This window comes from Scomber scombrus, chromosome 11 (genome assembly GCF_963691925.1).
Source record: "Scomber scombrus chromosome 11, fScoSco1.1, whole genome shotgun sequence".
NCBI classification, from domain to species: Eukaryota; Metazoa; Chordata; class Actinopteri; order Scombriformes; family Scombridae; genus Scomber; species Scomber scombrus.
The window spans coordinates 5055851-5082546 of NC_084980.1; the positions used below are offsets into that span (position 1 = coordinate 5055851).

General features: G+C 38.2%; 1 protein-coding gene across 1 annotated transcript in view; it reads right to left on the reverse strand.

Moving 5' to 3' along the window:
* Positions 1-25747, reverse strand: part of brinp2 (bone morphogenetic protein/retinoic acid inducible neural-specific 2) — a 142241-nt gene extending 116494 nt beyond the window's left edge. The window contains exon 1 of the mRNA XM_062428738.1: positions 25356-25747. Coding sequence (XP_062284722.1) covers positions 25356-25747 — 392 coding nt within the window. The remainder of the gene's footprint in view (positions 1-25355) is intronic.
* Positions 25748-26696: the final 949 nt, after the last annotated feature.

A 26696-nucleotide genomic window follows, 5' to 3' on the forward strand; every position in this document is an offset into this window, starting at 1 on the left:
TTGAGCATTACTTTTATGTTCTTTACATTTAATGGCTGTCATGCAGTTACTGACCAGATGAGTGGTTGTAACTCATAAGCATCTGAAGCATATGCCATTTTCTTTTAAGAAAGTCTTATGCTCCTCTAGAGGCTTGCCCCAAATCCCCCTGCAGGGCTTCTTGTTAAATGAAATGATCACAAATTAGTACATTTTTAATCCAGCTGTACTAAATTCCCAATTATTTTTTATACGCATTTGCACGAAATCCAGCAAAAGTAAGAATATGTACAAACAGGCTCTCCAGGACACAAATGCAAGGAAAAAAGGAAAGAAGCTTTCTGTCTGCCCACATGGAGAAATTCTTTTCCTGGTTAACTTCTAACCTATGAGCCACATAATCTGAACTGACCACTGAGAAAACACTTTACAGTCATCACCGTTTTTTTTTTTCAAGTAGCCACTGGTTGGTGCCGAAACCATGAATTTGAAGGCCACAGAATGTGTGCCATTACAAGTTTCCTTTTCCCATGTGTGTCTTTTGTACAGCAATAGAATTGCTGTATTTAACAATGAACTGGTTAAATACTCACTCAATACTCAGTGCTCCCCTCTTTATCACTGTCTTTATGCCTCTGTGGCTGCTTCATTTCAATAGTTGGAGTAGGAGTGTAGCACAAAGCTACAACCTGTATTTCACAAAAGTATTTTTTACTAGAAGAGAGCGGAGCTTATGCTGAAAGTTGTGAGAGTAGTAGTATATACTGCTTTATTATTCTGTGTTCAGTTGTTTTCTACCTCTAATCATACTCATTTGTATGAGTTTAGTTCTCCACAACATTTTATAAAATAACATGTGTAACATACTTAAAATGTATAGCCTAAATTAATAAACTAATAAAGCATAATTTGTATTTGAAAAAGTCTAAACTAAGTCTAAATTAACGTTTAAAGTGGTAACAGAATGGGGGTTTTAACCAGCCAGAATTTCACTGCATGCTTCTGCATTGTTTTTTGCTTTAACAACTGGCAGCTGTGTCTGTAATTGGGTCACTGTCGTCCCAAGAAAAATAACATCAGGCGTTTCAGCAAATTATCACAAATTTGTGTTTATGTTTAAGTGACAAGGCCCTCTAGTGGCCATTGGAAGTATGAATCTTTTCTGTTTCAAGGGGAAAGGGACAAACACCTGACAACTAACACCACATTCTTTCCCTAATATTTGTGTGTAGTGTTAATTATTTCTAATAATGATGAATATAATTATAATTTTATCACCAAATAAATATATTTCCGTAATCTGAACCCAGTAGATTATTGCCTAAACCTAACCAAACCTTAACCATAGCATTGTCTTTTTTTTTTTTTTTTTTTTTTAGACAAATAATGTGTTGTTTAATTTTGGAGGATTTGTTGATAATTACAGGAGTGAACTATCTATGATTACAAAATGAGAAAGATATTTACACAACTGGGATATGATAATTCATTGGATTATATTGCATAATTAAACAAAATTAAGCAATGGGACGATGTCTAGATGAAATGAAGATAATCTAAACTGTCTATGAAAAAAAAGATGAAGTTATTAACAGAAATCTAAAAAGCTTCCTTGGCCATTTTGCATGCACTTTTGAGACAGTCCCTAACTTCAGATTGCTAATACTATGAGATCAAACCAGGGATATTAGTCAAGTTTCTCCTGCATTGGGGATGGATATTCCTACAAAAATGTGTATGCTGTTTGTATCTGCTTGGTTTACATTAACTGTTCATATCAGTTTAATGTATTCATATTCATTTACACCCAGGCTATTTTCTCTATACGTGTCATTATTTCTCTTTTTCTCCTCCTCAATAGCCCACTCTGTGTCATCCTTTCTTCTCTTCTCTTTTGTTACTGTGTCACTTAAACATACCCTATCAGATAATATAAATTGCTTTATCAGAAAATTAAATAATTCAGCCTTGAGACAAAAGCACAAACAGAGAGAAGTCAATTTTTCTTATTTTGTAACAGTTACAATTTCATCCAAATGAGATCAGGAATTGTTATGAGACGCCGATGGTTTGTGCTACCCTCCATTCTGACCTCCGCTGCCACCAATTCCCACTTCTACTTGTCATGAATAGAGACAGAACCTAGAAATTATAATTCAAATTGACTCCTGCTAAATTAAAAGAGAGAGTGCTCAAGTAGCAAGCATACAAATGCAGGTTATTCCATTTCTACTGTATTGCCCTAGAGGCATTTCACCACTGAAAATGTGCAGAATGAAAAAGTTTGTTTGTGGCTTATTTTTCCAGCTGGGATGAAATAATTGAATCAGTACGTGTTTATACACAGATCCGGTGGCACTTATTATCTCAGTGAGCTGTCAACTATGTCCTGGTGTGATGCAATTCTGTGAGCACATTCGCATACTGCAAGCAGACATGTGCACACATGTGGGTATGAGGACCAATTATGATCCAATTCCAGTGCAGTATGAGGGATAAAGATTGTCTGTCACCCCTGAGTCGCCAATGACTTACAAATATGACAGTTATTAGTACCTGATGATGGCAGTGTTGACGAATACAACACCCTTTTAATAGAAGGCAACGCTGTTATATTACTTCCAATTTGACACATGCGCTCTCTGCAATACATTGTTGAAAGGATAAGTCTGGCAATTTTATATGTTTTTCTTATATCCAACAAATCTCATGTCTGGAGCCAAACTAGCAATTAACTTATCCTACTTAAAAGTATTGTGTGTGTATCCAATGCCTGATATATTGTCTTCCTCTGTCAGTGAGCAACACTACTGCACTAGGTAACATGGTCCTTCACCCCAAAGATTATGGTCAGTTAGTCTGTTTAGAAACAGCTCAAAATACTAATAACAGCTATCAGGTTTACAGTCTCCTGAAAGTCAAGGCAGTTTTTTTTTTTTTTTTCTTATCAAGACAAGAGATTAATATATAATAATATTACATGTAGTGTAATACTGATTGAATGCAGTGTGTATGTACACTGCATTGTGACTTATATTTTGTAATTTAGCCCTAGTTCAAAAAAACCAGCAAAGGCATTTTATTTTCAAATGTCATATTACATTTGCAATAAACTGGTTACATTGTAAATCACACATACTCATTGTTTTAATGACATTTTAAGATCTGGCTCATCAAAGAAACTGATGACTTATTAATAAGGTTTATTGCTGCAGCTTTTTAGTATTAAGTTAAATCGTCAGATTTCAAGATTTTTGTCCAAATGATGTCAAAGATCAACTGTTTCTTAAAATTTGCTTTATGTTTCTGTATCTCTGTGATTCCATCTGCATATAGCTGTTTCTCTGCAGTTCTAGTTTCCAAAACGATGTCTGAAAATGCACCTTGCAGCGTCCTAGAAGCCTTAAAAAGTCTGCGCTGTGACACTTTGCTTGTTTCCATTAGTTTGCCAGTTCCCTGTGTGCTAATCATTAGGCTTACTGCCAAACAACACAATGTGGTAGAACTAACTGGTTCTTAGCACAACCTGGCCACCGTCTGCTCTTATCCATATGGTCAATTTGTCTTCCGCTCTCACACAAAGGAGCAAACACACTACTTTCATTCTCTCTTCTTCGCCAAAAACAGCACTGCCCTCCTACCTCTTCCTTTACCCGCTCCCTTTCCTATTGTTCTCACAACTCTCTCTTGTTAATTTTCCTCCTCCGTTTTTTTCTCACTTCTTTCACTTTTTTTTCTTGCTCCTCTCCCAGACTTCCTATCCATCTTTACCCTGCCAGGTAATATTTGGATACACGTTCAGCCCTTCAGTTCTCTTGATGTCGGCTGTTTGGAAACCCTTTTGTCTGCTGTTTCACAATCAGTTGCTAAGTAAGCTGTTTGGGTTCCGCTATCTCAAACCGGAGAGTTTATACCGCCTGGAGATTTGTCCGTGGATCATGGGAGTCCAGGATAAGCTTGAACAAAGCAAACATAATGCAGTAAAATCATGATTTCAGCAAGAAGTTAATACCACACATGAAAGAGGAATGGGGAGGAGTGAAGATTTCTGGAAAGTGAAAGCAGACTGCTTATTTCCAGGGTACTACAATTATGGTGTGAGAGACGACTTTGCTGGCCCATAGCTTCATTGTACGAAGATGAATTCCTGACTAACCGTACATCATCATCTCATCATAATTTCCTTGATTTGTATTTGGCAAACTTGTTTAAACTTGCAACAAAATTTGCGACACAATGTGAAAGTGATGTCACTGAAATCACATTCTGATATATTTTGTTGTTTGCCAGATCATGAGTTATCCCGCCTCAGGATACGGCAGAGAGCAAAAAGCTGTCAACCTGCTTGTGTAATGCTGCTAAAATAACATCAGATAACAACGAACATGGCAACAAGGTGAAATATCCATCTGGGGTTTGTCAGAGTATCATTGCCGATGGTTACATTTATCACTCTGCTCTGTTATTGAACTATATATTTCAGCATTTTACCTCTGTTATGAAGACAAACACAAATAAACACCTAATTTTACTCAACTAAATATAATATAATATACTATGGCGGATTTACTAAAGGCCATGGTAGGCTAATCATACCATTTAAACATGTTTAAAATACTGTATCTGTGTGGGAGAGAGAGAGAAATGTAACTGGATTTCAGACAAAAATGGAGTTAGATGAGAGGCAGCCAAATTGAAACTGGCAACTGACCATGTAAAAAGATCACTTTATCTGTAATGATGTGCACAGATTTGACATGTACTGATCCTCCACCCTCAACTAAGACACAGCATGCAGAACAGATAGTTGTTTCTGACTGTTCCTGGAACCAGATCAACGTTGGCTTTCTCAAATCTCTAAAAATCTAAGACGGGTTCTTGGTGCAGTGCCCTTCCAGTAAGTGAACTTTTAATGTTATTAAAATGTGTTATTTGGAGTTGATTAGATGCCTTCCACAGTCTGGTTTGGTGTTTAAGGCTTCAACATGCTTCAAACAAACTAGTTTGTTTGACATTCAGGCGTAAAGGGATACTTTGCTGACTTTCAGCCAGCATTGAATCATTACAATGTGGGTCGTAAATGCAAATGAACAATGTTTAACTGTTGCTTGCACCCACAGCTCATTTGCCTACAAATGTACAATGTTACGCCAGCAAGAGGGAGAAATGGACACTAAAATATGACACAATGAAATACTTTGTTTGGAAGAAAGCTAGTTCCATGCCAAGAGGCCGAATATCGTGCTGTGGAATCAGACACAACAAGGTGTGCAGAATGTAGCAACTAAGCTAAATTCAGCTCGGCTGCACCATTGACCGGTGATGAATCCAGGAAAATGGAGACAAACTGAAATCACTTTGTGGTACTTTGAAAATCCCACTTTGTTTTGTAACAGAATACTATATCAGATATCAGCCAATGCTGAATACATAGCACATCACTGACTGTGTTAACATTACACTACTTCCAGCTTGCTTACTCCAAGTCCCTTTGGCGGAGCAGTGTTTCAAAGAAACAGCATTTGCTTGTAGTTTTTCCATCTCTTCGTGCACAATTGTTTCCCAAAACAAGCTGAAACCAGCACCAGCACTTCTAGGTAAGTTTGGATTGGTCCACATTGGTCCAACTAACTCCAGTGCACCGTTTGTGTTAGAAACCTTGCACACTGGACTCGATGAGGAAAAACATTTTAAAAATCCAAATAAGCTTCAGTAAAGATATGTAACACTGCTAATTATGTAAATAACATGTGTCTTCTGTTGACAGAATAACTTTGAGTGCGAAACATTGTCTGTACTCGCCCGCTCTATTACATGAACCAGCTGTGAGTGGCTGATTGATACATGTAGGCACGGCTCCGTGAGCAAGAAAACTGTGAAAAACTCAATATAGCATACACTGAGGAATTAATTGCTTCACTTGACCACATTTACCGTCAACTCTGATTTGAAATCCACATAAAAGTGGCTAAATTTCCCTTTAAGTATTTCTACCTGCCCTGAATGGCCACACTTTCAGGTGGGGTGAAAGGCCTGCCATCATTGTCTCCTCCTGCATCACACTGCCTCCCCAATCTTTTTCAAACACACCGTGTCCTGTGACAAGACTTTGAAGTCTTGACCCAATTAATCACACAAATGGGGATAGTAGCACACACTTTCGGGTGGTCTCTCATCCATAAAATCATTCATGGAAGTAGCTGTGTGAAAAATGAAAAAAGACAGCTGTCTTACTCTCATATTTCCACATATCTGGACATCTGCTGCATGAAATGGGGTGTTATTCACTGATAGTCTGATTTGGAACATTACAAAAACTGTCAGAACCTGTCAGACGATCCGACAAACCCTGTGTTTGAAGCATGTTGAGGCCTTTAGTCATCGTCTGGCTCTGCTGTCGCCTTGGAGGTCTGGTGATTGATCATTTCTACTGCAGCACCAGAACCAGAATAATTTGTAATACAGGACAGTGTTGCTGGAAATATCATCATCAGTCTTTGATTTTAAAACATGAACCCAGCAATGTATTAGTCTAATAAATAACTGAGCAAATAGCATTCCTGTCAGATTCCAAAAGTCCACTGGCAAAAGGTTTGAAATGTACAAATCAGATAAATGGATCTTAGCAAAAGTTAAATCAAGAAGGCTCATTACTGCACCCCAGCTCTCCCTCATGGCTTCTTTCTACTTCCTTTTATTTAAAATTCAAAAGGCAACTGCCCCCTGGTTCACTCTATCATCTAAGACTAAATCAACCTCCTTCAACCCTTACGCTCACTACGGGGTGCCAATCACTAATCAGCAGGCTCTTTATTTTCCCAATTAGCTGCAGCTATACTGTGTGTCCCATGCTTCTATGCTGCCAACATTTTAGCACCACCTAATTTTCAAGGTGTTTTTCAGCTTGGAACAGTCGGAGAGTTGACCCGAGGCAGTTCTACCCAAGAGTATGTTTTGTCTGCTGAAGTGTGAAAGTTGTTGCTGAACTCTGGTGTGGTGCCGAAATGTGCTCTGCTCTCAGCACATTGGAGTCCAAATGAGATGCGAAAGACAAGGCTTCACACGATGGAAGCTGAATAGCACGATTGGTTAAGTAGTCTGATTGTCTGAACACGGATCAGTGGGCTGATCACTGCATTCATTTTAGCTTGATGGTGGGAATGCATGGACCAAGAAAAAATGGTCTTGGTTTCTTACAGTAAATGCTACCCACTAAACTGAAAGTAACAATAATACAAGTATCTCTAGATTGTCTCCAAATTCACAAAAATGGCTTTACAGATTTGAGATGTTGATGGGATACAATGTTGCAATGGAAGAGGTTTGGAAGGAGTCTCATGATTGTGTAAAAACAAATTCATAATGAAGGCTTCCATTCCCTGAGCAAATCTGGGTCTAGGCTTCAAACAAAGTCTGAAACGGCCCTTGTAATGATAAAAAAAAGTCCAAATGCAACTCAAATCAACTTTGTCTCTATATCTTTAGAGTAGTCTCCCTTGACTGAAGTCAATCTGGACAGCAACATGATTTACTAACAAAAGATATAGCTGGATCATTAAATAGGGTTTTGTGTGTTTAATAATTACTAAAATGTTTATATTTATTAAGAGGTGTCTATACATTGTTCTTAGACCAAGGCAATTCAGTCATCACCCTGACTAAGGCCACATGACCCTGATGAAGGCCACAATCCGAAACACGTTGGTCTATTAATTAAGTTATATACCACAAGTGTTGCTGGAGCTTTGACTTTCTTGAGACTTGTTTCCTTCTCCATGCACCTTGGAAGTAGGTGAAGTTGTGCCAGAAACCTCTACCTTTCTATTCACTGTTTTTATTAACAATCAATCATGTTTTTGTTAGGAAGAGCTACAGATGTTGTGTGTCTTCATTCAAATCCAGCGGTTCTGCTTGGTTACTCAACAGAACCCCAATGAACATTTATATACTTGCATCCTAAACTATGTCAAGCAACTCTAACATTTGCAATTGGAGAGAACTGCAATTTACTCTAGTGACTGCTTTGTATCCTGTAGTCAGGCCAGTAAGGTGGAAGGGTATGTGTGCAATGGGAAAGGGTCCTTGCAGCAGACAGTCAGCTGCTAAGACAAATTACAAAAAATTACAAATCAGCTCAGTTTAATAATGATTTTACACTGCTTATCATGCACTGGCAAACTCTTATCCACCTTAAAGTAAGAGATGAACTGGGCCTCTGTGAATGAAGCTCCAGGCAACAATTTTTCTAACAAATGCAAACACAGCTGAACCGAAACTGAAGTTAACTTACTGAATCATCTGAGGCAAAGTGGTTCTTCCCTCAAAAATGAATACTTAGCAAGTGCTGGAAGGGGTAATTTCTCACACAGCCAGAACAGTTGAGGATAAATACCTCTCAGACCTACCCCTAATGGCATTGATACCAATCATCTGAATCCTCAAACCCATTCCTTGTATTTACTGGTAAAAACTGGTTGAAATGCGAAAAATTTGATACAAAAATCATGTTTTCCTGGCAAAAATCTACTGGGAGGTTTTTTCTGAGTTGTCAACCCTGTCTACTAGGAATTACATTAATACACAACCCAGTTGCATTCCCAATTATGTTGTGCTGACAAACACAATCACTGCCTGGATTATGTTTCCAAGTATGGCTGGGTATCGTTAAAAAAAGTACGACGCCAGTATCAATCCAAGTACCCTTAAAGTGATATCGATACCATTTGAGTACTTTATTCAATCTCAATCATGTGAATAGAGGCATAAGATCGCATAAAATACCACCACAGACGGGGTGGAGCTGCTGTGGCACATTAAATCACATTCAATCGAAGAACGCTGTGAGCAAGGGTGGATGGGAAACATTACAGATACAGGACCCTGACACCACAGACCCAAGTTTGCGTCCTATGCATTTAGGCAATAAAAGCACTTTGGTTCATGGTGTTAGTTTCGCTATTAAACCAAGACCATGATCTTTCACTCAAATTAGCCAACTGTACCAGTGCCTAAACAAAAGGTTTAAAGGTTTAAAAGGTTTGATATTGCTGCAGTTTCTACTAGCAGACATTGTGCTGCAAGACCCGGATTTGTATCCGACGCGTTCAGGCAATAAAAGCACATTTGTTCCGGTTGGTTCATGGTCTCAGTTTCAGTTTTCACTAACCCTTATCCAAGTGTTACCAGTGCCTAAACAAAAAGTTTAAAGGTCTAAAGGTCTAAAAGGTTTAATATTGCTGTAGTTTCTATTAGTAGACATTGTGAAGCAAGGTAAGATATTGCGGAGCTTGTCTGAACTCATGTTCAGTAACAACATTTTAACCAGTTGACAAATATGTTAATTAATAACATTTTCTCCTTATTTTGAGAGCCAGTTTTCCATTTCTGGCGAAACATATTTTCAGTTGCAATTTAGTTTTAAATGAGAGTAATTTCCAGGAGAAAGGCTTGAAGTTATCCACGCCACACAACATCCAGTTGTTGTATGCTGTAGTGGAGTCTATTTTTGCAGCAGGAAACACTAAAAATACATATTGACAAAAACGATTGGATGAAAGTGATCTCAGCAACTGATCACTTTCAAAAGTTAAAAAGAAATTGGGTAATTTTGTAAAAATGAGTAAAAACCAAAAATAATTGCAAACATTAACAGGAATCCAATTTTCTGATGTTTTTTCATATGTCCCGTTCAGGGTGAATGAAATCTAAAGTTACAGCAGAAAGTCTGATTCAACATAAACATGAGCTAATCAAATCCCACAGATCAGATCCGTTGATTCTTTGAACTCATTGGCTTTAATTCCTACAGTACATGTTTCTTACAGAGAGATGCAGTGAGAGAGGCCATAGGGAGCAAAGTAGACAGTGTGCTGCTGTGGTTATCTGAATAAGTGTTTAAGTGGGGGTTGTACGTGAGGGGAGAGTGGAGGGTTTTATTCAGAAAACATAATCTTTTGATGATGAAAAAAGAGGAAAATATTGCCTGGATTTCCATCCCATCAGTGTTGTATCTAACTTAATCTTCTTCGACAGAAAGCTCTTTTTGATGTTTTATTTTCTCTGTGTTCTCTAAGTTCTTTTTCTATCTACCTCTCTATCCTTTTCTCTCTCTCTCTCTCTTTCTCTCTCTCCTTTTCTCTCTCTCTCTCTCAAGCACAAACATATACACACACACTAAGCAGGAGGCTGAGGTGTAAGTGTGTCAGGTGTTCAAATATTTGCGATGTATGCATGTATGAATTTATGTGCCCTGGTTGTTCTCTAAGGGACTTAGTGAAGCAAGTCTCCACATTTCGCACTAGGTCCTACTGGGAATCTATACATCAAAACTAGGAAATGTACTTTCCACAACTCGCTCTCTCTCATTTTTGTATCTTCTGTTTAGTAAGTATCCACTTTGACGTGCAGGCATGATGTGTTTGCGAAGTAGGGATGCAAGTCCCTTACTGATTTTCTCTGTTTTGCCTCACAAACTTCAAATAAGTAAGCAAAAGCAGAATAAAAAATGCATTCAAGGCTAATTATTGTACTTTTAAATACATTTGCTGCTTTAGGGGAAGAAGCACTCACTCACATATACATGAATACATTGAACATTGTCAGAAAAAACTGTTAACCATTTTTGTCCCATGGTGACTGAGAATGTTTAATTGTGATTGGCTTGACACAGGTGTTTGTTTGCTGTTTAAATACTTAAAGAGATTAAAAGTTGCTCAGTGAGAACCATGCAAATGTCTTAAAAACCACATGAATCAGGATGTCCAAATCAACTACGTGAACTACTTCCTTTACCCTTTCTAATTGATACCTTTCTGGTATTAGCCTATCACATGAGAAATTAGACGAGTAACCATAAAAATGTAAAACACAATAAAAGCACAAAATACAACATTAAAAAAGCGTTTTTTTAAAATGTTGAATTAGGGGTATTCCTGATTCTAGCAAAGTTGGAACCATCACAGCTGTTTTGGGTTGGAAGGTTGGTGTCTAAGGAACAGAGGCTGCAGGAAAGAGTGCAGCAGTGGAGGGCTTTGTGAATAAAGTCTATTAGGGACATAAGAATACTATTCAAGTAGTTGAGGTGAAGTGGATTTTCAGCACATGCTGCTATGGATGTGTTGGTACATCTAGTCTCTATTGTAATGACTGCTTGTGAGTATAATCTGTTTGCAGTATTCGAGACATTTCTCAGTAAAATATTCCTTTAAATATGAAAAATTCTTTGTGAGTTTTGTGAGCTGACAATTTCAAGGTGTTTGAATCAATACTTTGTCTGTCCATTATTTCATGAAGATAATCTGGATAGAGGCCAAACAGAATTCCACACACAAAGACACATCATATTAAACTGTCAATCTTTCACACAAATAATTCTTTGAAAGTTTTGCATTCCATTTTGAATACCAAGCACATACATGGCAAATAGCTCATATTAAAGGTTACCTTGCTCTCAAACAACTCTCAAATCAATTCATAGTTGTAGATATTTATTTTCTAAGAACAAGGTTCTTTTTTGCATGCACCTGATGCTTTACAGATGCTTCCCCCCATCCCTCACTATCACTGCTAAGCTCATTTCTATAAAAGGTGGCAGATTGTTCATTATCGCTTTCTCCCTAAGCGCAATAGGTTATTCACTACCCAAGGCCCTGGTGTAACCCTAGTCTTTGGTTGGATTCTGTCTACTTTCAAAAGCTGACAGAACTGAACTGAACTGCTTCTCCTGGGGGTGACCAGGCACATCAGTGTTCTTGTCTTCTTTTTGCCGAATAAAATCAAAGCAATGAAAAGACACAATCCAATTCTGTGCTGTTTCTTACAAATATTCATTCAGTGACTCAAAACCAAACACAAATCCTGTGTGATTTGTATTTGAAGCAAGTGATTATCTGGTATATGTATCAAAAGATAAAAGTAAGTAAGTTATTGTACATTATTAAAGTCATTTCTTCAAACTCTGGGAGTAATGATAATATCTGGGTGTCATCTTTTGTCTGTGTTGCTTTGACTTTCAGCCACATAGTGATATCAAATTCCTCATTACCAACAAACATTGTCAGACAAAGCTGCTGCTGTCTCCATTAAAAACTTCCACTGAAAACATGCTATTCATTCAATCTTAATTCAAATCCTGGAATTTGCAGTGGAAAGAACGAAGAAGTCGATTTTATTTTTCTTTACTTTGTAAGCTGTAACACACAGTGAAGTGTTCTGGAAGTAAGAGATGAGGTTCATCCATTATCTTCCGTATCAGAAGTGTATTGTTGTCATTATACTATGGTCTATGAGCATATACACAAAAACAAGCTGTGTTAAAATCATGAACCATTTTTTTGGCTTGGATTTTTTTTTTTGATTTTACAAGCCTGCATGGTGGCTAGCAGCTAGTTAACATGGCTAGCATCTTTAGCATAGCTGTGCTGTGTTGTGTGCAACCCATGGACTATAAAATAAGATATCTCCACTTTAACAGCACCATGCTGGGCAAGTTATAGGTGTGTTTACAGTGTTTGGGTACTCTGGTACATCATAAAGTCACACAGCCGGACTATTAGCCTAGCATGCTAATCCTATGTAAAAATATAGATGTAACTATGTGTTTGCTGACATCCAATAGATAATTAGAATAGTTATAATTCAAATAAAATGAATTTTCCTTTTAGATCAAACATCCCAAGATATGAGTAAAATGTGTTGTTCTTACAACTGCATTTATAATCTTCTTTTGGCTCAATTTCATTTAAAGTACCAAATCACCATGCAGCACGGTCCCAATATTAAAAAAGAATAAATAGGAGAAAACATGTGAAAGTATCATACTCAATGTACTGACACTGATTTTTTTCATTTTGAGGATGCTTTTCCATGTCTCCACTAAATGACAGGATAGGAATTCATGTTCTTGGAGTTAAGACTGATCCAAGTAGGCAACATGATGAAAACAATAAGGAGAGGAATGGTGGTGGTGGTGTTGGTGGTGGTGGTGCATGGAGTATTAATAGCATTGATTTGACTGATATGGTGGTGGTTACCAGTTTGCCCAGCAGCACCAATAAAGTAAAATAATTCATATCAAAACTTCATATCTAAATGATTTTCAGTGTTCAGTGACAAAAAGAAATTGAACCCTCTACCCCGAGGAAAAATACACTAATCATCACTGAATTGTTTTGTTTTTTTAATGACTGCACTGTATGTCTGCTATGCCCTGACAAGCAATATGTGTGTGTAGAAATGAATATTTAAAACACAGGAATTATTATTGTGGATTATAGTAACATAATTCCAAAGATACTGTGACTCTTGTTCTTTTACTTAAATGTATGCATATCTGTTGTTTATTTCACTGGTTGTGTTTTCCTCTCTTCATCTTCCTCTATGAGTGTTTGAACCCAGTTGGTGTTAAAGTCCAGTGGTTGTGGGCGCAGCAGTTGGCGCCTCTTTTGTTTCATCCCTTTCTGAAATAGAGAGGTTACCATATCAAAGAGACTGCAAGGACCCTCTTTGTTTGTGTACGTGTGTGTGGCAGTGCAATGTGTGATCGATTGTACACAAATGCATGCACGACCACATACAAACACACGCACACACGCTGTGCCCAACAGGCAAGTGTTTCCCGCTGCGCAGGCTGTTGCCTCCTAACTGTTTCCATCACAGAGCCACAGGCCTGTTTCTGCCCTGCTGCTCTGTCCATACTGAGCTCTCACTGTCTCTGATGTTGTGGACCACAGAAGAAGCCCCCCAGTCCCCACCCCCACCAATCATCCCACTGCCCCCATCAATGTTTTCTCAACCCCACCGGAAACAGAAGTGAAAATTATGCAGAACCCCCGTCTCTGTCTCTATGAGAACTGCTTGACAGATCTTTGTCATTTCAGACAGGTGCAAATTAAAAACAGTGTGATTATTGCCCACACTGGTATGTTCTTAGCTAGCCACATGTAGCCAGAGGACACTCTCCTGTGCATTAGTTTCAGGTGATATAATGTTCAAATTGGATAAAGAGCAACTCATTTGGTCAAAGTATGCTCGTTAAGTTTCTCCATCAGACTGAATTTTTTTTAAGAATCAGACCTAAAAGTGTGAGTTCAGATTTCACTTAAAATACATTTCTTTGTTAATGACCATTTGATCTTTTTTGTTTTGTACTAAATAATAAATACATTAAAAATATTATTATATTGAACAAACAAATAGGTAACCTGCTTTTATAATTTTGGGGCTCCGAATCATTTAACAACTGCCAGACCTTAAAAAATATATATTATTAGTTAATGTAATTGGTTGAATGATATTTGAATCAAGGGTTCCTGAAATCTTTTAATGTCAGGGACACACACACAGACACACACACACCAGACAATTGTTCTCACGTAAGGGTATGACAGCAGCAGATTAGGGCTCTTTATTTTCATTATTATCTTCTTGTTGAATAATTTCTTGATTAATCAAATAAAAGCTTTGTCTATAAATGTCAGAAAACAGTGAAAATTGCAACAACAGTCTAAAGCTCAAAGCTATTCCTGTTGCCTTGGTTATAAAACAGAGAAAGGCAGCAAATTCTCACATTAAAGACACTGGAAGGAGCAGCTTTTGCTTGATAAGTGACTTTGATTTTCAGTCAGTATATCCAAATGATCACTGATTAATTTCCCGCTGGCCAACTCATCGATGGGTGGACTAACAGCAGATGTTGAAACTCATTGTGTCATTGTTCTAACCTACAGAGAAAGATAGAGGTCAAAGCAAACTAATCTGAATCTGCTTGTAGATCCGCAGGGGACCCATTAGGGAGCCCTTTGGAAACAACTGAGATAGGTTATAATGTCCTTGTGCTTGTTTGACATGTTTAACAGAAAAAAATGCCTGAAAAAGATGCTAGAATTGCTTGATTTGAGGAAAAAAACACTGTTATAAAGTGTGCTGTATTTTAAAAAGGATAAGAAGCTTCATCGTGGTGTTGTAAAAGTCAAATAATACAAATCCTAAGTCAGGTCCTAAACTTTTGATTTGAAGTCCTAAACAAGTCTTTATGTGCCCTATACCAACCTCAGCTAATGTCACACAATAGAATAGATTACATTTAAGTTGCACTGACTGCTTCAATATAGTTATTTATAAAGCCGTAACAGTGTAGGATTTTATTATAGAGCTCATTACTGTAAAACGGGCCCAGTTAATTTACAGCCAAGCCTTCATGAGATTAGAATTTATGGCAGAGCAGTTGTATTCGATTGCATTAGATTGCACACATGTACCTAATAGTTCACAATTTTCAAATAATCCCCTTCCAGCATGGAGTTTGAGTGGGATTTCTTGAAAGACTACAGCTTTAAAACAAAACTGCAAACTCACAGGAAGGGCAGACATCACGACCCCCATCTATTGATAGTTTTCCAGCGTGTTTAAGGCTATAGTGGTTGATGTAACTTGTGCGATGATGAGATTAAAGGATTTAAAGGATTACGGTTAGCCCAGGAAAATGTGGCTACCATGTATTCCCATCTCCATTACCCCTTATAAAAAGCTAATGAGAGCAGCCAATTTTGCTCTTGCTCTGTGGAAAGTTAATGCAGGGTAAAGCCTGCCGGCACTCATTTTCTTTAATGATAATCAGATATAAGCATTAGTGAGGTCACACAAGTACGAGAAGTAGAGAAGTGCCTTTTACACATTGTAATGGAGTCACTGTTTACACCAAATATGTATGTGTGACCATACAGTCATCATACTTATCTCTTAATGCAGGCTCACCGCTACATGATATGCAAAATAATGAGTTACTCGCACATATAATTATAATTATAGACTAATTGCAAGCATTATGACTTTGATCAGTCTTTTCATTCATCTATCCATTTGTACATTATCTCCAAAATCTCCATAAAATGATGTTCCTCATAACTCCAGTGAGAATTACACTGATTAGCATTTCCATTACTGCACAGAAAATGTTTAATGTTTCCCAACTGAACTCTGAAGATTCTTTTGTGATGAATGATACTATAACAAGAGGGGAAATAAAGGTATAGAAGTAAAAGGGAAATCTTGTAATGTATTTTTCTAAAATCGTGTAACATAAAATATGATTATGCAGATCCAACGTAAGAAAAAAACTTTTGAGAAGTAATCATTTCATCCTGGTTTGGCACTGTTTCCATGTAGCCCCTGTTGTCTGGCCCCCGCTGGCCTTGTTTCACCGCCACTGTCATTGTTTCAATACAAATTGGAAGGAAGAGTGCCAATGTTGTTGAGTAATACTTGGAGTAGGATGTGTTGGCTCGAATGTACAAGTGCTTTGTTGTCGTGGGTAACGGGGGATGTGAAGACAATTATATGAAAAGCAAAACAATCTCAGAAATGTGTGCATTTACTAAGTACATACACAAAGGGGGCAGCCAATGAAGCGAGGTGAATCATTTCTACTCTTACGAACGACCGAGTCATGACTCCATCCAAATTTAAAATGAAGCCACTTCTCGCTTTCAAAACTTCACTCAGCATCCCAGCTCTGCTAGTTACTTGGCAACTGAGGACAACTTTATACTAAAAGCTGTTAAAGGGAAATAGAAGTACACATTTTATCCCCAGTGCAGGGAGGCTTAGCGCACAAAGACCTCTGACAGTTAGTGAAGTGAGAGCTTCACCTGCCAGAGTGACTCAGACTCACCTTTGAGTTGTTCCAAAAAGTCCTCCAATCTAAAGAAACTGATTTTTTTTGGTTTGTTTGGTTAGGTGGGTTTTTGTTTTGTTATTGTGTTCCATATTACCCCAAAGATGAGTGTTTTCTGTTTTGACAACCTTGTCATCAGTTTATCAATGCCTTCCAAAAACCATATTGCACAAACATTCATATGAGAGTTATCTGGTTTGGAGTCACAATGGTTAAAGTTTGGTAAAGATAAGGTGAGGAAATATAATCATATTGCTTCTGTTGACCACCACAGGATCTGACACTGGAGCTGAGACCTACATTTATAAATAGAAGGTGAGGGGCAGCATGGTGGCATGGTGGTTAGCACTGTTGCCTTACAGCAAGAAGGTTTTGGGTTCGATACCTGGTGTGTGGAGTTTGCATGTTCTCCCTGTGCTCCCATTGCCAAAAAACATGTATATGAGCTTGGTAAGGTCCGCTTTACCTCTCTGAGCTCCTTCACCCCCACGCTCCTGCTCCGTGCCTCAGGTCAGCTAATCTGCTGCTCCTGGAGGTACCGATGTCAAAGCGGAAGCTCAGAGGGGACAGAGCTTTTTCTGTTGCCGCTCCTAAATTATGGAACAAGCTTCCTTTAAACATTAGACTAGCCTCCTCACTGTCCATTTTTAAAACTCGTCTTAAAACCCATTTTTATTCCTTGGCTTTCAACCCTGCATGAGACTCTGCTCCTGTTTGTTTTTAGTTATTGTTTTATAAACAATAATTTTAGTATTTATTTCTTGTTAATTGTTTTATGTTCCTGTGTTGTTTTATTTATTTGTGTACAGCACCTTGTTTCAGCTGTGGTTGTTTTAAAGTGCTTTATAAATAAAGTTGAGTTGAGTTGATTCTCCAGTCAGTGCCCATGACCAAGTTACTGCCCACTGCTCCAAGTACTTAGGATGAGTTAAATGCAGAGGCTGAATCTCACTGTAAAACTGTATGTGTGACAAATAATGTACCTTTGATGTCGCTGTCAACCTGGAAAATTGACAATTACACATTAGCATCAGGTTGCTAAAAGCCTCACATTTCCTTAAATACTGAGGACATGAATAGGATTGGATATCAGTGTCCTCATTGGCAGCTACATCCTTGGCAACAAGAGGCCACTCATGGGGAAAGTAAAGAAATAGATTGATTGAAGCCAAAATAATGGAGATGTGCAGGTAGGGCACAGCTAATGTCAGCTTTTTAAATTTGACCCAGTGATACTGTGGAGTGTGTATCAATGTGAAGACACCCAGTAAACACAGCAGGAATTTTCTATAGCTACTGCAGAGCAAAAATGTCATGGTTTGCTTTTAGGTATTTGGATGTTTCTCATGAGTTCTTATTTTCTATTTTTCTATTACTTTTGGTTTTTCATTATATGTTGTGATGTTTTTTGCTCTGCCTGGCTTGTCTGCTTGCTTTTTTTTCTCCTCCTTCCAGGAAGTAACCAAGCAGAGTGAAAGTCATCAGGTAGAAGCAGTTGACCTGACTGTGGGCTAGGCCACCTTTTAAAAGCTGGCCTGCTCAGTCTGATTCAACAGATTAAATGTGTAGTTTTGATTTAGTTATGTAAACAAGTTACCTAAATAATTACTTTTGCTTTTGTGAATTCAAACGTGTGTTCTCCTCCTTCTTTGTCTGAACCCTGAGCAAGTTCACGACAAATTGGGGGCTCGTCCGGGATTTGAACCCAGGACCTCTCATACTCCAAGTGAGAATCATGCACCTAGACCCCTATGTTTAGGGTCACTATGTGAATATGATCAGTGTTTTCTGTAGATACTCTTAGTAGCATAGCTTAGTAGTATGACTCTCTACTGATTCTGCTCTCCTGCAATATATTTACTTTTAATATTTGTCATTCATGGTGGTGGGACTTAAATTACAGTGCTTACGCTCCTCAGCAATCTGTGCTTATTTCCCTCATTCAGCTACAGCGCTATTAGCCGTTTATTTAATGGCTCATGGTTAAAAAAAAAAAGAAAAGAAAAGAGAGAGTGGTTGGATTATTTGCACAAAGGATACACAATTTTTGGCAAAAATTGGGCAATTGCTAATTCTACCTCTAATGTGTGTGAGTATAATACAATTATTATATGCACTTTTAGGAATAGATGGAGCAACTAACTGTAATAATTCAGTGTTGTTATATTATTTTGAATTTTAGGGGAGGATGTTTGAGGGTTTTTTGAGTGAAGGGGGGAAATATGCTGTGGAGGATATTGTTTTTTTATGTAGTCACCACATTATTGATCATTTTCACACAGTCCCTTTGTAACATAGAAGCAAGCATCTAAATTATACATTTATACTTTTACATGTAACATCTCCTCACTTTACTTGTTACTGTTGTTTGAGCAGATGCTCAAATGTATATATTATTCTAGTTTTTAACTTAACTAAAATGCATCTGTACTTGTGTTTGCTTGTTGCATTTTGATGCAGGGGATCAATAAAGTTCATCTTAATATATCTAATCTTATTTTACAGCCAGGATTTCATATCAATCTTTAGACAAAGATGATTCAGGGTTAGAAATACATCACCCTCATGATGATTATACCGTTTGCCAATAAATCAGCTTCAGCTCCTCTGATGAACTTTAGTAATTCTGATGAAAGGTTCATACACAGAATCGATCATGTGGAAGTTGCTGGCTGCTTGCATGCGTTATGTGAGCATTGGAAAAAAATAAGGAAAAAAGTCCAGAGGAGGCAACGTAAGGCAACTGCGTGAACCCAGTGACTCACATGTTGACGTTGGCGACAGACATAAATATAATAGTAGAGGATTGGAAATTCGGCCATGGTGCAATGACACAAATGCAAATGGTCCATGTAAATGATGCATTATATAGGATATATAATATTCACTGAGACAGTATATACACTATCTTAGTGAATTAAATGGGTTTAGTTTTATGGCTATACTGAGCATAAAAAAGGGTGGGAACAAGAAAAATCTCCAAAAATCTGAAAACTTTCTCAGAGAAAGAAAAACACATGAGGTGGAGTTTGTCTTGTCTTCTTCTCACTGATCACTGAACGCGTCCCGAGTCTTACGACAATCTGTCACGAAACCTACACCTGTCATTTCTCACTAGGCTTCCCCTTCATCTGTAAGTGATGCTGTCATTTCCATTTGATTCAGGTTGAGGCAGACACAGACGGAAGGGAGCGGAAAGGATGCGGGAGAAGGAGGAAGAAGGAGGGAGGGAGACAGGAAAACGCTGTCAGTTTGTATTTGTAAAACACAGCGAGTTTGAAAGAGAAACGGCTCCGCATTAGAAGAGAGTGGTCAGCTAAAAGTCTCAATTTTCTATAAGTAGCTGTTAAAGTGCCTTTGAATGAGACGTTTCTAACCTCCTGCTGTCCAAGTGACCCGAGGAGCAGCAGGAGAACTGCGGTCGTAAAAGACAGGCTCCGGCTGTGAGTATTACTGACTGTATAACTGCCAACCGGGGCCGTCACATATCTTCCCATGCTCCACTGACTTTTCCTGGATGAATAGAAGTTAGCAAAAGACAGCCAGTAAGGCAGAGAGAAGGAAAAAAAATGACAGAGAGCCTGTATGATTCACTTCAAAACACTGTCACTGTCATCTCCTATAAGAGTCAAAGAATTAAAAAAAAAGCCATAGATAATTAAAACATAATATTCAGGCAAGCCTATATTTCTGACAGTACAAACGGCTGTGAGAACTTTCAAGGCTACGAGCTAAGAGAATCTATTTTTAAAGAGCTCATGAAGTTAGGAGGAGAGGAAATGACAGGCATTATGAAAAAAAATTGCATACTGTATATATTCCAAGCTGAGGAAATGGAAATTCAAATTGCGGCTCTAGCGGATACTGCGAATATCACATTTGGTATTGAATTTGGAGTAATGATAATGGAGACAGGGGTGGACATGAACCGAAGTGGTCCAGCACTGCACCATTTCACAGACCGCACAGCCAAATAGCCTCTGGACACACAGAGACGACTGTCTCGGCAAACACTGTCCTCAACAGACGGGACACTGTTTGGCCTTAAAAGGGAGAATAGGTCATCACAGAGAATGATTAAAAATAACTTTTTTGGCAAGTAACTTGAGGCAGTTTTAGCTTCCACGATACATTTCTCTGTTAACCACAAAAAAAAAAACCCAAACAAAGTATTGCGTGTTCATATACGAGACTATTTGGATTTATTTGCCTCCTAGTGATTGGGCAACTTTAAAAGTGTAAATTTAATAAATGGCTGGGTTTGCTTTCTTTTTAGTTCTCTGAAGCCATAATTACCATATCTAATGGTATGTCCAGACAAAAACAATGTGAATTTTTGCCTTGCCTGACTTTGTTTATCTAAGCTCGAGCAATGTACAGCATGTTATAGCTGTAAGATACCTATAAGCACGGGACATGTTAGCTGTAAGGTACCTATAAGCACGGGACATGTTAGCTGTATGGTACCTATAAGCACGGGACATGTTAGCTGTAAGGTATCTATAAGCACCGGACATGTTAGCTGTAAGGTACCTATAAGCACCGGACATGTTAGCTGTAAGGTACCTATAAGCACCGGACATGTTAGCTGTAAGGTACCTATAAGCACCGGACATGTTAGCTGTAAGGTACCTATAAGCACCGGACATGTTAGCTGTAAGGTACCTATAAGCACCGGACATGTTAGCTGTAAGGTACCTATAAGCACCGGACATGTTAGCTGTAAGGTACCTATAAGCACGGGACATGTTAGCTGTAAGGTACCTATAAGCACCGGACATGTTAGCTGTAAGGTACCTATAAGCACCGGATATGTTAGCTGTAAGGTACCTATAAGCACCGGACATGTTAGTTGTAAGGTACCTATAAGCACCGGACATGTTAGCTGTAAGGTACCTATAAGCACCGGACATGTTAGCTGTAAGGTACCTATAAGCACCGGACATGTTAGTTGTAAGGTACCTATAAGCACCGGACATGTTAGTTGTAAGGTACCTATAAGCACCGGACATGTTAGCTGTAAGATACCTATAAGCACCGGACATGTTAGCTGTAAGGTACCTATAAGCACGGGACATGTTAGCTGTAAGGTACCTATAAGCACGGGACATGTTAGCTGTAAGGTATCTATTAGCACCGGACATGTTAGTTGTAAGGTACCTATAAGCACCGGACATGTTAGCTGTAAGGTACCTATAAGCACGGGACATGTTAGCTGTAAGGTACCTATAAGCACGGGACATGTTAGCTGTAAGGTATCTATTAGCACCGGACATGTTAGTTGTAAGGTACCTAAAAGCACCGGACATGTTAGCTGTAAGGAATCTATAAGCACCGGACATGTTAGCTGTAAGGTACCTATAAGCACCGGACATGTTAGCTGTAAGGTACCTATAAGCACCGGACATGTTAGCTGTAAGGTACCTATAAGCACCGGACATGTTAGCTGTAAGGTACCTATAAGCACCGGACATGTTAGCTGTAAGGTATCTATTAGCACCGGACATGTTAGTTGTAAGGTACCTACTTTATAAGCACCGGACATGTTAGCTGTAAGGTACCTATAAGCACCGGACATGTTAGCTCTAAGGTAAATATAATCACCGGACATGTTAGCTATAAGCTAGCTAGCACCAGCCGCCGACAAGCGAAAGTGCCTGTGGGAGTCTGTTTGTGTGGCTATCTGCCTGTAACTGAACTTTGAATTCATTCATTTTTCTCTTCCTTTTCCTTTGTACATTTAGGAAGCAGATTTATAAAAGCCCCAAAGTTGAAACTTTTTCAACTCATGTCAAATCCTAGGTGAATTTGTGTCTAATCACATCTTTCTATTGACTTTGATGTAATTGCGCCATATCTAAAATTTGCTTTGTGTTCTGTCTGAACACACAGATACAGTACATCCACATTGAGCATCTTGTTCTCTCTGATTTGGATATCTGTCCACAGCAATTGTCTGTGTTTCTCACCAGATATTGATGCTTTTGTAAAGCATAAAACACTAGCAGCATGTTTTTTAGGTGGGTGGAGAAAAGGATGATTTAAACCTGATTGCAGGCATAGACAAATGTTGATTTCTGGACATTTGCTGAAACAACTGATACTCTTTATTTTTCTAGGAAGGACAGTCGAAAGTTGAAAGAAATCAAGGATTATTATTATATTTTTCACTACGATTGTTTTTTTATTGCTTTTTTACTTATTATGTATTGTTCGTTATTCTTTTTTATTGATGCTCTTATAGTTTTACTATCCACTTTGCTGCTGCAATACTGTAAATGTCCACATTGTGGGATTAATAAAGGAATATCTTATCTTATCAAATATTCAAAAGAAATGTAATGTTCATACCAGTCACTACATGGGGTGAGAACACTACAAATGCCCCACTGTGACTATAAAAACATAAAAGTATCCTCCTTATCTGATCCTTCATATTCTGCAGATCATAATGACAGTAATCTGGATTTCTGTTCTGTTTTGATTCACAACACATGTTGATTTGTATTGTACCTAATCCTATAAGGAAAAAAGGTTTCTGCTCATTGTGAATGATAATCTTTGTGAAACTCTATGATGCGTTTGACTCCACACTTTAAATGCCGCAGCTCTGCAGACTTTTTAGCAAATTTGAACAATAAAAATGATTTTTGACTTTTTTTTATGAGTTAAGAGTTATAAGCTGTCAAGACAAGACATAATCCTGTATCATCTTTGAATCGCAGCGCCTGAGGTAAGTGACTGCTGAATGTATGGACAGGCATGTTTCTATGACTATAATAAATATCTGATTTAAATATATATTTATATTACAAGTTGTAATGAATGCTCATAAATTGTCTTTCCAGTAGTTCAGGTCTGCACTACATTTTCCTTGTTCCTGCAGAGCTCGTAACTCAGAGTAGAGAGAAACAGCAGGAAGGCTGGGGGGGTGGGGGGGGGTTGAAGGAAAATGTGACAGAATTACAGTTTCATCACTCGATTCTGTGCTCATCGCTCAACATTAACAACTGCTCCCCTTTTTATCTATTCACAAATTACACTGGTAGTATTTAAAGCTCTGACTTTAATCTTTCAGACATCATACATTTACCATTCCCTCTGATCCATGTTTAGTCGCTCTTTAAAGAGTCCGATTCGGAACAAATTTTATTTGGTTAAATTAGCGACGACCACATGCGTAACAGTAGCAGTAAGTGAGCTTTGAACTAATTGACGCCGAAAATAAAGACAGAAAATCCATCACAAGCAGCTCATTTCCAAACGAATAGCTAATGAAACATCCAAACATGCTGTATTAGTAGAAGAAAAACAGGACTTTATTTTTGATTCAAAAGCTTCTGAACTGAGAAAACTGACCTACATGTATGAGCAGAGATTTGAAGAAAGCTGGTGGACTTTACTAAACGCTGAATAAAAATATTTTACTTCTTCCTCTTCTTTTTTTCTCATTGTAGCCTTGGAGACAGAATCATTTTTTACAAGAGGATAGAGGATATTGCTGTCCCACAGTGCTGACAGTGGAATTAGATTTCCTCCCATCCCGGCACATTTTAATACAAAGAGCTGTGCCTGACAATAATACATGTTTGGAGTGAAAGTGATGCAGAACATATTTTTGTTCTCATACACAGACAGGGCTTGATTGAATTTTGGAGTTAGTGCCATATTCAACTAATGCAGATGTGAGATAAATAACAACCTTTATGTTCATGATCTATGTGTACTAAATAAATAAATAGCACAGTATTGACTTCTACTGTTTGCTTTTGTGTATGTATATGATTTTATTTCCTCCTTTATTTGATCTAATTTATCTACAACGTATATATATTAAAAGTATAAATGTACTTTCTAAATATATGTACTAAATACTTCATCAATATACTTACTAAATATAATAGATGAGGTCAATATTTAGCAGCTAAGCCTCAGTACAGATAAACAGGAGCTTGATATGATCTGCTGCCCTTTGCCTGTGTGTATTTTGTCTCTTACATTTGTATTTGATGAAGACTTGTGATCCTACACAAGAACAAACAAGTACACATAATGTATGGGTGTAATATTGTTTGTAAGATATATTTTCCTATCACTAGTAAAAGCTGTATTAATGATTTTTTTATACATATTCATATATGGCTCTTTAGCTGCTAAATGTTACACTATACCCCATGACTTTTATTTAAAAGTGTTTATTGGTGCAGCTTTAAGACGCTTCATTTTAGTCACAACATTAATCAAAATTCTCTTGATGTTATTCGACCAAAATGAATCGATACCAAGTAGTATCGAAATGTCAAACGATCACTTTAAGGGTACTAGGATTGGTATTGGTATCATATTTTTTAAACCATACCCAGTCCTAATTAATACTGTTTCGGCCTCTAAAAACAGTACACATGGGACAAATCTGACAAAGGAGAATCACTATTCAGTTGAACACCTCCAAACTCATAAACCTGTAATGTGAGGTTGCAGGAGAGCTGTCTTTGTATTAAAAAGTCACAAGCCAAAAAAGGTTGAGAAGCCCCCGGCACTCAACCTGACACTCGCTTACATTTAAGTGAGACCACAATTTTTTTCCTTCCACCTGTTGATCCTCTAAATCCTGCTACACACACACAAACACACACACACACACAAACACACACACACACACACACACACACACACACACACACACACACACAAACACACTCACCTGTAAATCTTGTATCTGGTAGAAAATCCCTGCTGGAACCTCTCTCTGAACTCGGTGTATTCTGGACATCGGTGGAAAGGTCCCTTCTCCGACAGCAGCCAGTCCAGCTGCCCTCCACTCTGCCTCGTGTTGAAACCCCACACCGAAGTGCTGGAGGGGGACGAGGAGGAGGAGGAAGAAGAAGAAGATGAAGAGGAGGACGACGAAGGGGACGACAAGGAACTGTGGAGCGCCTTCCCTCCGTGACCCCCACCGCCCACTTGTTCAGCTCGGGCGGGCCATAGCAACACCCACGGCAACCATAGGAGCATCAAGGAGGACGCCGACCATCTAGTAAGGGAGGCGGAGCCATAGGAGCACCTGTCTCTTCTCATCGGCCAAGGAGTCGCCATGGTCCCGGTGGTGATGTACTAGGGCAACTGGGACCGGCATTTCTTCTGACAGTCACCTCCCAATGGCCTGAAAACCAAGAAAAATACTAATAAGAGGCTGAAACACTGTTTTATTCTATATATCCACAGGCTGGAATTATAAAGGCAACATCATAAAACTTTACATAATTTACAGAGATGTGATTATTTCGAGTGTTACATAACAACATGGTTATACAATAAACCCCACAGTTCCATACAGTTCTTGTCATTTTCACTTTCAATAATACATTTCAATCATTATTGCTATGTTATATTTTCATGTCTTAGGTAAAATAGGACATGATATTGTGTGATAGTAGCTGTTTTTGTTGTAAAAGCTAAAAAATACACTCTCTCTGCTCTCTGAAACGTTAATCAAGGTTTAATCACACATTTATTGATCAGTCAGATCGGCTATTGATAATTTCTAAACACATCTGTGGTTCAAAATTTGGGATAGACACTTTTTATGAGGGTATTCTTAGAATGGGTCAAATTGACCTGGAACATACCGCAAAGGTGTAGAATATGAACAGTATGTAAGGCCTAATAGGCCTTATTTACACCTGTCATTACACATGAATTGTGAATACAATTCATATGCAATTTAACACACGTTTGTGTACACTTAATTGCATGTAGCATATGTGACTCATCATAAGTATTGATTGCAAATAAGGGTCAGCACTAGTCCACTCTCCATAGAATGGTGGTAATGCACATGAAACTGTTTGGGTATTGCTTCCAAACACCAGAAGAAGAAAACTTTTGAATTGGTGGCAGTTTAGTTGCAACAATTACAGTTTAGCCATACCAAAAAAAGCTCATGTATATGCATAAAATAACGCCAACACAGCGAGACCAAAATTTGAGTGTCTTCCTTGCAGGCTCTTACTCAAACTGCTCCCTCACCCACACAGATCATTCA